This window comes from Eptatretus burgeri, chromosome 5, assembly GCF_056783735.1.
Source record: "Eptatretus burgeri isolate ZD-2024b chromosome 5, Ebu_testis_v1, whole genome shotgun sequence".
NCBI lineage: Eukaryota > Metazoa > Chordata > Myxini > Myxiniformes > Myxinidae > Eptatretus > Eptatretus burgeri.
In genome coordinates this window covers 122,651,509-122,666,594 of record NC_140965.1, presented here as the reverse complement: position 1 = coordinate 122,666,594, position 15,086 = coordinate 122,651,509, and the positions used below count along the sequence as shown (strand labels likewise).

The 15,086-nt window shown below is 41.2% G+C and overlaps 1 protein-coding gene across 1 annotated transcript in view; it reads left to right on the top strand.

Annotated features, from left to right (window-relative positions):
- The window catches only part of LOC147027264 (ankyrin-3-like), a 493,469-nt gene that overhangs the window by 118,876 nt on the left and 359,507 nt on the right, over positions 1–15,086 (top strand). The window contains exons 10-11 of the mRNA XM_085883609.1: positions 11,076–11,174; positions 12,428–12,625. Of these exons, the coding sequence (XP_085739735.1) occupies positions 11,076–11,174; positions 12,428–12,625 (297 nt within the window). The remainder of the gene's footprint in view (positions 1–11,075; positions 11,175–12,427; positions 12,626–15,086) is intronic.

The window sequence follows — 15,086 nt, the reverse complement described above, 5'->3', positions numbered from 1 at the left end:
GGACACATTTGTCCTTGTAAAAGATTTTGCATCTTTAACCAAACAAGTTCATGCACATTGTACAGTTGGCATCACATTCCCTCACAAGGATATCACTTGCCATAGGCCTCCAGTTTTCCTGAATGACATTTTTTTGTTCAGTTACATTTCACTTCGTTGGATGTATTCAAAACTATTCACTCAATTGGATTAACCTACCAGCTTGTTTTTCTTTATCTTGTAGTAATGTCAAACTACAACAAAACTAATTTGATGATTACGGGTGGAACATGACAATTACGCTTGGTGTGTGTGCCTTGCAACATAAACTGAGGCCGACATTTAACCGCCTAGCAAGTTGTGCACAATTTACATTTCATTCCAAACCATTGTCATACTGAGGGTTAAATAATTATCATATAAATGCCTGAAAAACAATGTGTCAGAGACTTTTTGGGAATACATTTTGAGGTTCTAGCTTTCAAGCACTCACTCAAGAGGAGATTATCAGTATTTGTTCAAAAGGATTAACCCTTTGAACCCTTGTGGCCATTTTACTGCCCGCTATTCAAACCTTCCCAAATCACTTGCATCCAAATATTCCGCATTTTCGCCTCTGTTTCGGTACACCAAATTTCATAAGGATGTTTGATCGGGCAAGTCCTGTGGTTTCACAGGAAAGTTGTTATTTCCATGAAGCAGTTGTTTCGATGAAATGATGAACTGGCTGTCTATTTTGTTTTTATGCCTATTTGAAAAATGAAAAAATTGCAGGAGATTTTATAATAGAGGATTCTGCTTTTGATACCAAGTAGTGGAGTTCTCCACACTCTTTGTGAGCTGTGTCACTTTGACTCTTCAGTCTTTAGTTTGTAATGTCTTCATCTTTTTGTTTGTCTTTCTTTTGTGCATGTCAATTTGCTTGAGCAATGGCTTGGAGATGTAAAGATATGGAAACAAAGATGAGAACAAAGATTGGGTTCATTCTAAAGAATAACAAATATTGGGTTCATTCTTAAGAAGAACAAATATTGGGTTCATTCTAAAGAAGAACAAAGATTGGGTTCATTCCAAAGAAGAACAAATATTGGGTTCATTCCAAAGAAGAACAAAGATTGGGTTCATTCAAAAGAAGAACAAAGATTGGGTTTATTCAAAAGAAGAACAAAGATTGGGTTTATTCAAAAGAAGAACAAAGATTGGGTTTATTCAAAAGAAGAACAAAGATTGGGTTCCTTCCAAAGAAGAACAAAGATTGGGTCCCTTCCAAAGAGGAACAAAGATTGGGTTCCTTCCAACGAAGAAAAAAGATTGGGTTCATTCAAAAGAAGAACTAAGATTGGGTTCATTCAAAAGAAGAACAAAGATTGGGTTCATTCAAAAGAAGAACAAAGAATGGGTTCATTCAAAAGAAGAACAAAGATTGGGTTCATTCAAAAGAAGAACAAAGTTTGGGTTCATTCGAAAGAAGAACAAAGATTGGTTTCATTTGTTTGAGTCTATTAATTGATTAATTTTCTTGCTAAGAAAGATTATTCACTTATTTCTCTCTTTTTTTTCTGCTCACATAACTTCAGTCTCATGTTTGCATAGTCCTTATTGGTCACAAAGTGGTGAAGTTTGTCACTTGCCTCCAAAAAGATTAACTTGTTTTCCCTCTTTTTAAGGATCAGAATGTTCTGTATTTGTTCAGTTGATTCACACGGTAGTTTGGTGGATCTGTTCGCTCGACACAGTTTGAAAGCAGCATTAAAACTCGAAGAAGAATTTGTACCTCTGAGTAACTCCCCCCACCTCACCCCCACTCCAACCAATCAGACTGCTCAGCAAAATAATATTTTGAAAGCCCCTTTGCTCACATACCAGAACACAGCGCCCTCTGCTGTAATCACAACTCAAGGCCGTTGAGTTATGATTATTATTTTTTTTTTAACAAACAAAACCTACGTACGTGGATAAACGAGGTGTTAAATGAGAAAAAGGAGACATACTAACACTGGGGCATTGGGGAAGCATGGACGCAAGAACCATAAATGTACAGGTAAGGAGGATATATGCGTTTACACATCAGCAAGAAAACAAGAACGTATGGAAGAAAAAATAAATTCGAGGGCCATCATTCTTTCTTCAATGGAAGAGAAACAGACCTTGTGCCTTGGCCTTATCATGGGAAATAACAGTAAAGTAATTAATTACACATGATCCAGGAGAGACAGATGTAATGCAGAGGAAGCAGCACATAGAGGAGAGTAGCACTCCATTGACCTTTAAACAAATAGTGCTGCAAACAAGGCCCCAAAAGTGCTCTAATTTTTTCCAGATTGTGCAGCCAGCAGCACCAAAAGCTGATGTATATATATATATATATATATATATATATATATATATATATATATATATATATATATATATATATATATATATATATATATTGATCATTAGGGTGAGAAAATGCATGATGCCACCCTGGCATATGAGTACATCATTACTCATTGACGAAGAATATCTGATCTGACTGGGTTTTCACTATTTCGGCTGCAATTCTGCTTCTTATCAACATTTTTCGTGATTTCAAAGACTATAATATTTTATTTATTACCCTTGAAGGACGGGTATTGCATTTGAGTCCGTTTGTTTGTTTATTTGTCCACACAGAACTTTCATGTTTTTCTCCGCAACTGCTTGTCGCATTGAGACAATTTTCACCATTGGTGCAAATCTCCTGTAGAATGTTTTAATGATAATTATGACGTCATTGGTCTCGTCATATGGCAGTCATGTTGGAAAAATTGAAAAATTTTGGACCTCTGTATCTCTCTGAAACTGCACCAAGGAAAATATTTAAACCTGGCATGTAGCAAGTACTCCTCATGGGGACTAAGTAATTTTTTTAATGATGTCATAGTTGCCTTCATTATGACATCATAATTGCATGTGCAGAATGCTACATCTGATCAGTATGAACATTTTTGAGGGTGCCCAAGGAATAAAATGTTCCACAATTTTTATTTTTTGATAATGTCATCAGATACGTGATTCGGCAGCCATATTGTACTTCAAGAATCTTTTTTGAAATGGCAGTTCTAATTATGGAACACAGCAGTACTGAAACGCCACACCAAACAAGTCCTGGTGAGGGTCTGCAATCTCTGATTGCTCTTTTTCTTATTATGTATTCGCAATACATGTACATAAGTCTGGAACACAAAGGGAGAATGAACACCTACTCGTCCAACATCTCATTCCAAAATCATGGGCATTAATACATATAGTTGGTCCCCCCTTGCTGCAATAGCAGCCTCTACTCTGAGTCTAGGACCTGGCTTAGACATGTATGCACTTAATTTAGGAGAGGATAACTCAACTGTTTTAGGCTAATATGACCCCAAGGAACAACTTGGGATGTGTGCCAAAATCTCTATCCAGGACGAACAGCCCTAAAATGACCACGCCATTTTAAAAGTCTATGTACCCCATTGTCTATCACTCTATGCACCCTATTATCACTCTCAGCCTGCTTTTGATTTATTCACAGCACCAGTGCTACGAGAGAGAGACAGAGACAGAGACAGACAACGACTTGTCCATCCAGGACTGCTATAAACTGAAGGAGAAGTTCCCACTCCTCTACAACTGGAATGGTGGATTTGTCATGAACACCACCAAGAAAGGTAGTGGAGTGCCCTTTGACCAGGTGCGAGAGCAGTGCTACAATTGGCCTGCCAAAGTGAGTGGGGGGATAATTTGGGTCACCAGAAAGAAGGAAGCAGTAGCTCTGTGGGGAATTATCAAGCATAAAAAAGACCAGTACGTTGACCTCCTGAAGATGAAGGATGATGTCGAAGGAGAACTCTCACTTCACCACGACTTCAACCCAAGTACTGCAACTAAGATAGTTGGGATGGTGCAAGACATAGAGGAGTATCTCCTGAAGGTATGCAGTCCTCTACAAGACCAGGTAGCACTGGAGAAATTGTGACCAATGTAAATGTAGACAAGTTGTTGTGCTGTATCAAGGAGGGCAGCACTGCTTGTGCTAATTTTATCGATGATCGACTCAGAAATAGGTCAATATCGATACACTCAACTATTAGCAGAATTAAGTTTACGTCCCCTAATACCACCTTGAAATTGGCTCCCAAAGCAGACATCAAAGTTGTGACAATCAAAGCTCTCATGTTTATTGAGTATGGGAGTCACCGGGGGTTCACTGTTGAGGAGCTACTCAAGTATGAGATCACCAACTTTGCATTCTTCTTGGTTGACGAAGATGGTTACTTGAGGAAGAGTACCAAATCACAACTTGGGACTGAGCTGCTGAAGTTGTGCCCACTAATAGATAAAAAAAGGGCCAGAAACCTCCCCACAAACCCACGCCATCATTATCGACTTCATGGCCTTGGTGAGAAAGGTCCCCTGAAAGAAGCTTGATCCGCCCGTCAAGACATTCCATGACTTTGCTATTGCCTTAACATCTATGGTCACCAAAGCTGGGCACAACTGTGATGAGATCCATATCGTTTTTGATGCTTACAGAGGACAGCATCAAGAATGGAGAGAGGAGGAGAAGAAGAAAGTGAAAAGAAATGGTTGTCCTTGATGTGATATCACCAAACCAAAATGTTCCAGTGGTATTAGAGAACTTTTGGTCATCTTCCATCAGCAAAACTGCTTTCCAGGCATTCTATGTTGAGTGGCTCACCACCAATTACCACGGAACCAAACCTCTATACCTCGGTACATCACCACAGGCATGGATGGTGTCAGCTGGGTGTGCTTCTCCATTCCCTCGGCTCAACTGCACACACGAGGAAGCTGATGACAGGATGATGTTCCATGTGCAGGACATTCTAAGTCACCAGTCAGGACCTACATCCATGACGCTGTCATCAGGTGACACAGATGTCTTTGTTTGCCTGTTATACCACATCAGTCAATTGGAGAGATCTTGGCCTCCAAGAGCTTTGGCTCGTCCGCAACTCAGGAGTGAAAAGATCTATATTACCACTCCACGATATCTGCATAGCACTGGGAGACGAGCTCACAAAGTGTCTCCCAGCACTCCATGCGCTGACTGGGTGCGATACAACCATCAAGATATCAACTAAACTTGCAGCCCTGAATGCTGTCCGCAAACCAGGAAATTCCTCTCTGATCCTGAATTTTGACTGTCCCTAGCTAGCAGAAAGTGCAATACAGATGGCAGAGACATTCTTGGTCAAGTGTCTCAAACCATCAACAGACCTGGAGACATTTGACGACCTGCGTCTCACTGCATTTGATAGCAATGCCCTCAAGATGGACTTTGAGAGAACCACTTGCACCTCAACTAATGCAAGGAAACATATCCATAGAGGCTATTACCAACAGCAGCTGTGGGTCCAAGCCCCATTTAGAGATGCCACCCTGATTATGAATGCAGAGTCTTATGGGTTTGTAAGAAGGGGCAGTTTATTAGTCCCTGAGATTGTGATCTCCAAACCCAAAAGCCTGCCAAATCCCTGCACATGTGGCAAGTGTGCTCGCAAAAATGGGTGTTCCTGCAGGGTAGCTGGGATCAAGTGTTGCAAGTACTGCAAATGCAAGGGAGGTGATTGTTGTAAAAACCCTATCACTGAATGAACACTGCTCATCATCCTCATACCTGGACTCTGTTGTGTTACTCTTCATGTTCCTGACCCTGGTTTACGTGACACATAAACAGTATTAATGTGGTTTTAAAAGTTGTATTGTTGTTGGTTGGACAATTTACCTGCTGATCTTTGAAACATATAAGCTCTCTAGATACTGCTGCCTACTAAAGTAATGTTTTGTTTTTTTATTTTTCATTTTAAGTTAACATTCCATTGATTAATAGTATGTAAATGATTGAAAATACAATTTCTTTATATTAATCACGTGCTCGCTTTCTTTCTTTTTAAAAATTCCCTTGTATTGTTCAAATTCCAAATTGTCAGTTCAACTCTAGTAGATGACAAATCTTCGAACTTTGCTCTAAGTCTGGAAAGTTCAAATTAATAAATGTATGGCAATTCCAGTATGTATGGTAAATAAAACGGTTTTTAGCCATTTTCTCATAAAAAATATCAAATTAGAAATTTTACACTCTTCTATGACCCCCCCCCTAAATAAATAAATATGGCCATTCTGAACATTTTGAGCACCTCAGAAAATCTGTAGCTCCAACAGTTTAGAGGATGCAGCGATGTCAGAAATAGCACTTTCGATGAAAAAGGTGTGGTTATTTTTAAAAGGGCGTTGTCATTTTCGGGCTGTTCGTCCCGGATAGAGATTTTGGCACACATTCCAAGTTGTTCCTTGGGGTCATATTAGCCTAAAACAGTTGAGTTATCCTCTCCTAAATTAAGTGCATACATGTCTTAGCCAGGTCCTCTACTATCTTCTGAAAAGGCTTTCCACTTGATGTTGGAACATTGCTGAAGCACGTAGCGTGGAAATATCATCTGTTGTCAGTTGCAACACTCACAACCAAGTGGCTGAATGGAAGCAATTCCCCACAGCACTCGGCGGTCCTGTTCTGTGAGCTTGTGTGGCCTACCACTGCGCGGCTGAGCTGTTGTTGCTCCTAGATGTTTCCACTTCACAATAACAGCACATAGAGTTAACCGAGGCAGCTCTACCAGGGCAAAAAATTGATGAACTGACTTGTTGGTAAGGTGGCATCCAATGACTGTTCCATGTTGAAAGTCACTGAGCTCTTCTACTGCCAATGTTTGTCTATGGAGATTGCATGGATGTGTGCTTGATTTTATTCACCTGTCAGCAATGTTCGGGCTAGTGCCAGCATGCTGGTACACTGTGTCACAGTGGCAACCTGTCCAGGATTGTGCCCAATAGCCAAGGAAACTGCTGAAGCAGCACCAACGCTCTGCACAGAGTATGGTCCCAATCTCCTCCTGTGAGCAATGGGTGTGGCTGAAATAGCCAAATCCACAAATTAGAAGGGGTGTCTGCATACTTTTGTCCATGTAGTGTGCAATACATACATACATACATACATACATACATACATACATACATACATGCATACAAAAGCCCTTACGTACATGCATATACACCCAAAAACACATTCATATATATATATATATATATATATATATATATATATATATATATATATATATATATATGTATATGTATATGTATATGTATATGTATATGTATATGTATATGTATACGTATACATGTATATATATATATATATATGTGTATGTATATATATGTATATGTATATGTATATATATATATATAGATATATATATATATATATGTATATGTATATGTATATGTATATGTATGTATATATATATATATATATATATATATATATATATATATATATATATATATGTATATATGTATATATATGTACATACATAATGGAGGAAATAACCAATCATGTCTCACCTAATCAACTAAACCCAGATGGTTAGGATTATATAAATAAATTGACTCCTCCCATGCTCTTTGAGCAGAAGAAGCTGCATAAAACAATCAAGCAGGCTGACGTGAGGTAAGTGCTTTGCTGTATAAAACCCTTCCCAGAGATGCTCCACAGCTATAGACATTCACAAATTGTACACACATGAGAATCTCAATGTTACACACCCCTTCAGCTGCTGGACCGTTTTTTTTGCTTATTGGCAAATCATCAGTGACAGCACAGACAGAAATGCATACCAACGAGACTCCCAAGCAATGTAGCACATGCAAATGTTGGAAGCAGTCAATATATAAATAATATAGAAAGACCCACCAACATCTCTCACCTGTGAGTGGAGGGAATAACCAATCAGTTGTCACCTCATCAATTAAGCCCAGGTATCTAGGCTTACCTTGGCAGCCTTTCTTGGTTGCTTTATGCAGCTAATTCAGCGAGAAGAGCATCAGAGGAGTCCATTTATTTACACATACATACAGTACATTTACAGACACGCACCCCATCATTATATTACTTTAGGCTGTTTTCAAAGTTGTACATGAAAATAATTTCAAAGGGAAACTAAACTTCATATGACTGTTCACATCCTCCTCACGTCATACTCATGATCATTTCTATCCCATTACGCCTCCCCAAACTCACCCTTTCATTTCCAGGTTACAGCTTGTGTTTCCCCCCTCTTCATCCTCCCTAATTGTTTCGCTATTTTATTCCATTGCTGTTTAATCTTTGGCTTTCCCTTCCTCTTCTTTCATCGTCCCTCTTGCTGTGTTTAATTTGTATCCAGCTGTGTTATCCTCCCCCTCCCTTTATTCGACCGCTCACCCTTTCCTCCAAGTGTCCCTGTCCTGTGTCCCTCTATCCATTGTGTTCGATTTGCTCTCTTCCATATCTGGCTCTTCTATGACCCTCGACTTTGTATCCTCTTTTTTTTTTTTCTTTCAAAAGTTGAGAATCATCCATCCTATTACGGAATGATAACCATTTCATTTCACTTTCCATCCTTGGACATTCTTAGTAAGCACGATTAAGTGTAGTAATCAGAGTTTTTTTTTTTTGTATACCTTGTCGAGGCTCGTGTGAGAGCTAACACACAACACACAGCAAAGGGGGGGGGGGGGATGAGACAAGAGGGGCAGGAGTGGGAAGGACAAAACAGTGGGAAACAGAGACATTAGGAGATCTGTGGAAGGGAGAGGGATGGGACGGGGAACATGGGGAATAGAAGATGGACATTACATGGACTTTCAGGAAGGAAAGCAGGGAATTTGAAGTAGGTGCGCTTGGGTGGATTATTGGGGGTAGAAAAGATCTAGGATTTGGATGGGGGTTGTGGTGAACAGCTGTTTTGAAGGCCTGGAGGGAAGAATGGGATTGAACAGAGTGAGGGAGTTTATTCCAAAGGCAGGAAAAAAGAGAAATGAAAGAGTGAAGGTGAGCAGTGACTCGTGATTTTGGTAGTTTTACCAGAATGGGGTTGTTGGCGGACCTTGAGTGCCCTACGGAAATCTGGTGGGGACAATTCACAGAGAGAGCATGGGGGGGGGGCGAGTCTGGAGAGGAGACGGTAGAATACAGAAAGACCACCGACCAGCCTGCGGTGAGAAAGTGAGAGGCCCAAATACTCGGCCTCATTGCGGGAGATTCCAATGATACGAAATGCCTTGGTTTCCACAGCGTGAAGCCGAGAAAGGTGGGAGGCAGGAGCACCAGCCCAGAGGGGAGAGCAGTGCTCCATCAGGCTGCGGACTAAAGCTTTGTAAGTGGTCAGGAGCTCAGGTGGGCCGAGGAAGGACTTTACACAACAGAGGATTCCCAGTCGGCGACTGGCTTTGGAGGCGAGGTTTGAAATCTGGCTTTCCCAGGAAAGGTCATGGCAGATGGTGAGACCCAGAAGCTTGAAAGAAAGGACTTCTTCCAGAGGATTGTTGAGAAAGTTGATGGGGGGGGGGGGTTCTAAACGGTCCTTTCGGGGAGACATAGAGAGAGTGTGAGATTTGTCCGAATTGAAAGACATGTTCCACGTGTTGGACCAGTTTGTGATTTTATCCAGATCTGCAGTGAGCGAAGAAGCTGCTGCTTGCCGATTTGAGGGATGGCCGATGGTACCGCAGAGGGTGGAGTTATCAGCATAGAAATACAGAGGATTTTCCAGAGTCGGAGCGATCATTGATCAAAACCGGAAAAAGTACAGGGCCCAGAACGCTATCTTGAGGAACTCCATCCTGGACAGGAAGAGGGGGATGAAAGAACTCCATTTAGGGCCACACGTTGACTGCGACAGGAGAGGAAGTCTGCGAGCCATGAGTGGAGATGGCCTTGAATACCATGGGAAGAGAGTTTGGTGAGCAGGGCAGGGTGCCAGACCATGTCAAAAGCACGTGATATGCCCAGGGATACGGCTTGGATTTCATGTCTGGCATTGAGGACCTCCATCCATTGTTGGGAGAGCAGAAGCAACATATCCAGGGAGAGTGACCTGGTCTGAAACCAAATTGATGATTGGAAATCAAGCCATTGGAGAAGAGGAAGAATTTATTGTCTGAAGCGATGATGGATTCCATAACCTTGCTGATGATTGGAAGAAGGCTGATTGGTCTGTCGTTGCAGGGATCTGTTTTTGCACCTTTTTATGCAGGGCAGTGATGTTTGCTGATTTCCAAGCAGATGGCAGATGACCTTGAGCAAATGAGAGGGTGAATAGAACAGAGAGAGGGTGAGCAAGAGCAGAAGAGCAGGTTTTTCGGACAGGTGGGCTGATGCTGTCTGGACCGGTTGCAGAATCTGAGTCGAGGTTTGACAGCAAGCTCTCCACCTTGTCAGGAGAAAAGGACACAGAGTCCAGGGACAGTTGGGTGTGACTGGGTAAGGTGGGTCGAGAAAGCGATGGGTTTTGGACACAAGATTTAGCTGAAAACACCGAGTTTAGGCATTCAGCCTTTTCACGTGTGGTATCAGCAGTGCGCCCATTTGAGGTAAGGGAGGGGCTGGAGGGGGAACATACACCAGAAACAGATTTGATTATCATGCCACCAGGATTTTGAGGAGGGAGAGAGGTTTGAGAGTTCAGACTTGAGATTAGAAAGATGTTGTTTTCTGGCTCTGCTGAGGGTAGATACACACTTGTTCTGAGCTTTATAGAAGGAACTGAGATTACCCTCAGTTGGGTTTGCTTTCCATGAGGCAAAGGCAAGTTGTTTCAGGATAACTGCCTCGCCACAAGCTTCAGTGAACCAAGGGTGGGAGGAGGGGTTGGACAACTGAAGACGAGAGGGGATAAATCTGTGCATGAGGGAGAGCAAGTTTCTTTGAAAGAATTCCCAAAATCCCGGTAATTGGGGAGATAGCATTTTGTTGGTCCACAATTTGTTGTGAAAATGTTTCATGTGACACATCCAATCACGGAATAATAATTTATCTGGAAATTCACTAAGTTTCAATGTATGTTGATCAGCCATATGTAAATTCCTTTTTTTAAATTTGAGTTTAGTTTCCTCTCACGTATTAAATCATATATTGCAACTGGATAAACGTTATATCTTGTTCTCACTTCGTCTGATATTTCCTGGTTAGTTTGAACTTTCTTTTTTGCCTTTGATTTGGGCCTTCGAGTTGATATGCCTCTCTCCTTCAGGATGGATTGACTCCATTACATTGTGCTGCTCGCAGTGGACATGACAAAGTGATTGAAATGCTGTTGGACAGGGATGCCCCCATCCTTGCCAAGACAAAGGTAACTGAACAGCTGCAGTCCATTATATCCATTAATTCAACTTCATAATAATCCTTCACATTCACACAATATATTACTTAATGTACATTTTATTGTCCAAAACCTGAATTATTTGAGGATGCTGAAACTTATTTTTTCGAATTCTTTATTATATGTGAGCAGTGGTAGCCGACATTGCCTGGTGCTGTTCTCATGCTGTTGGCACTGGAAAGAAATCAAATTTTGTTTTTACCTCCGCCACCGAAGGTATAAGGAGGTGATTTTTTTTCACCCCTCTCTGTTTGTTGTCTGTTTTTGTACAGGATATCTCAAAATGTTGTCTGGATCCGGAGGAAATTTGGTGGGAAGGTTGGGTGGGTTACAAGGACGAACTGATTAGATTTTTGCTGAAGATCTGCATCCGGATCCGACGACTAGAATTTTTAAAATGATTCCTTCACTATTGAGAGATAGTGCCAAAAACGATATATAGCATAATATCTCAAAAATGTTGTGGACAGATTCGGACGAAACTTGGTGGACAGGTTGGGTGTGTGACCACAACAATCGATTCCATTTTCGTGAAGAAAGGAATCTGGATCTGGACACGAGAATTATTTATTTTTTAAGGTGATTCTTCACCATTGGGATATGGCCAAAAACGATATATAACATGGTATTTCAAAAATTTATTGGGCCCGATATGTTCTCATGGATCAGGCATTATGTGCTCTTCCAAGTGTCCTTCTAGTTGTCTAATTTTTTTGTGGGGGGCCAAAAACACTTGCCTACACCTACTAAAGAATGGAGTCGGGAATCATTTAATACTACATTTCACAAAGCTACAATACAAAGGCTTTGGCACTTTCGAGAGCAATTAGAAAGAAAAATTCAACTTTTTCAAACTTCTCAAAATGCGTTTGCCTAAAACATTTCCTGGCAAAACTGATGAACCTCTGAAGGTTTAACGAAGATCGGTTTGGTCATCTCTGAGAAAAATGGTGAACACACACACACACACACACACACACACACACACACACACACACACACACACACACACACACACACACACACACACACACACACACACACACACACACACACACACACACATTTTTGCACACAAATAGAAAAGCTATGCCAATGTAGAGGACCTGACAAACTGCAAGCAGAAAGGTCACCATTAAGCTATGGCATTGTTCCTCATGAAGGTGATACAAATGGGACTGTGATGAACAACTTGTCCTTGTTGCTCCTCACCTGGTGAACAGAATGGGTTGTCTCCACTGCACATGGCGACTCAAGGAGAGCACTTGGCCTGTGTGCAGCATCTGCTAAGTCGGGAAGCACCAGTTGATGATGTAACTCTGGACTTCCTAACACCACTGCATGTTGCGGCGCATTGTGGGCACTACCGTGTGGCCAAACTGCTGCTGGAGCGAGGAGCAGAGGCCAACACACGTGCCTTGGTGAGGATACCTGGGGTGTGGTATGGATGTAATGAGAAAGTACTGTGCTTACATGTTGGGGAAGTTTGTTTCTTTGACATTTTAATGAGGGAAGAATTTGACAGAAGATGCAGGTGAATATCTCTTTAGCTGTGTTTTAATGAATGCTTTTTCAGCCACAAATGAGGAAACATAAAGCTGATGAGATTTTCTGGAGTGTCACAAACACCTGTACGCCTGTCACTGATGAAGACAAACAACAAGCCTGTGATATTGTCACCCTCTCCCCCCTTCCTACAGGGAACATATCACAATGTTGTCATGTAATTTTTTAAAATCTTTCGTTATGAGAGAGGAGTGAGGCACCTATAGCCATTCAGAATGACTTCCTGTATCAAAGCAAGCAGAGGAAAAGGAAGGAGAAAGGTTATATCAGAGAAAAGTTGTGGATTTGGGTCTTGAACTGTGAAAGAATCAAATGGTTGGGAAGGCAAAAAGAGCTCGTTGGTTCCAGAGTTTTGGGGGGTGAGGAATGAAAATTGGCTTCATATTGTTTATTATTTCATATTATTACAGCGCGTGCACTGTATACAATTGCACTGAGTTTGAAATGTCCCCGGTGTCTACCACGTCTCCGGTGTCCCCCCCCCCGCCACGTGCCTCAAGACAGCCAATGACGGCCGTCCGGTAGATGGAAATGGCCTAACCATTTCCTAGTCATAACCTAGACGGAAATGGCGACAATTGACGGGAATACCCGAGTATTTCAATGGAAATTTGTGAAACTAACGTGTTATTTATGTGAAAACCATGTAATTTATTGCTTGACGGGGAAAAAAAACCAAGAAACGCGCCCCCTCATGTACGAACGAACGAAAGATGTCATTTCCGCCCACCATCGTATTTCGCGCCGAAAGACGTCATTTCCGCCCACCATCGCATTTCGCGCCGAAAGACGTCATTTCCGCCCACCATCGCATTTCGCGCCGAAAGACGTTTTTTCCGCCCACCATCGCATTTCGCGCCGAACGCTGAAAGCTAAGTTCTTTTGCGGCCCCTTGCCACGCTGTATCGAACGATTTCATTCCTTCTGTTATATATATATATATATATATATATATATATATATATATATATATATATATATATATATATATATATATATATATATATATATATATATATATAGGTGCTTATCACAATAATAACAAGATTTTTACATTTCAAATATTAAGTATGCTTTTTAATTGTTTTTCAACTGAAAAGGCATAAATTGCATATTTTAACATTAGTGTACTCATTTGCTTCACCACACGCGCTGTATTGAAGGATTTCACTTATTATTTTTTGTTTTATTATGATTATTATTCATGTTCAGTTTGGCTCTGCACAAATGCAGATATGCGCAGTATGGAAGGCTAACTGAAGCCAGGCGAGGGGAACAAGTACGTATTGTGGATAGCTGATAATTCTGCAGAGCAATGGCTATCGTAGTTGTGACAGAAGGGAACTGCTCTAACATAGGCTAGCGGCTTCATGCGTGATGGTAGGTGAGCTGTGTCACCCTTGAATCAAATTGGCTTTGATTGCACTCAGTGAAGAATGTGCACCACAGATGGAGGAGCTCCACACCGGATGTATGAGCAGTATTCCATCATGGAGTGAACCTGGGATTTATGAAAAGTCAACGGTTGGTGAGAAGTAAAGTATTTCAAAGTGTAAAGTAAGGTATCCTTCACTTCAGTGAAGTATTCTTCACAAGCATGACGAGTTGTTCATTCTATGAAGTATTTTTTGGCTTGGAAAATAATTTCCAATTCCTTTTGCTGGAAAGAGTTACAACATGGTGCTGCCAGGAGAGATCAGAAGAAATTTCAATTGTCAGAATGCTGAGATGGTGGAAATGTGTGTGAGAGAAGTACTCCACATGAAAAGAGAGGGAATGTTGGCTTTGATTTTATTTGTAAACTAGCAGGGGTACCTGGAATTTCCCCATGCTATTCTAATCCTTTTGGCATTTTGTAGAAATGAAGTTTTTTTTTTTTTGTGGGGGCCTAAAACACCTCCCTACACCTAAAAAGGAATGGGGTCGGGGATCATTTAATATTACCTTTCACACAGCTACAAATCACATTATGGACTGATTTCTATTTTAAATTATTATTTATTTATTTAAAATTTTTTTTTAATTTTTCTGCCTGAAACACTCCCAGAGACTCATTGATGAACTTCTGAAAGTTTGACGAATCCCATTTGGCCATCTCTGGGGAAAATGTCAACAAACAGACAAACACGTATGCCAGAATAGCACTAAGTGCTTTCTTGACACACACAGTCCGTCGGTGACCGACCCATGCCTCACTCGCCGCCGGCGCTGCTCACACACGCGCAACACACGCCTATTTGCTCAAGCATTGGGAAGGAGGAATTGTCTCATTGGTGCTGTTCAGACACCCACACACGCACCACACGCTCGCTTTCT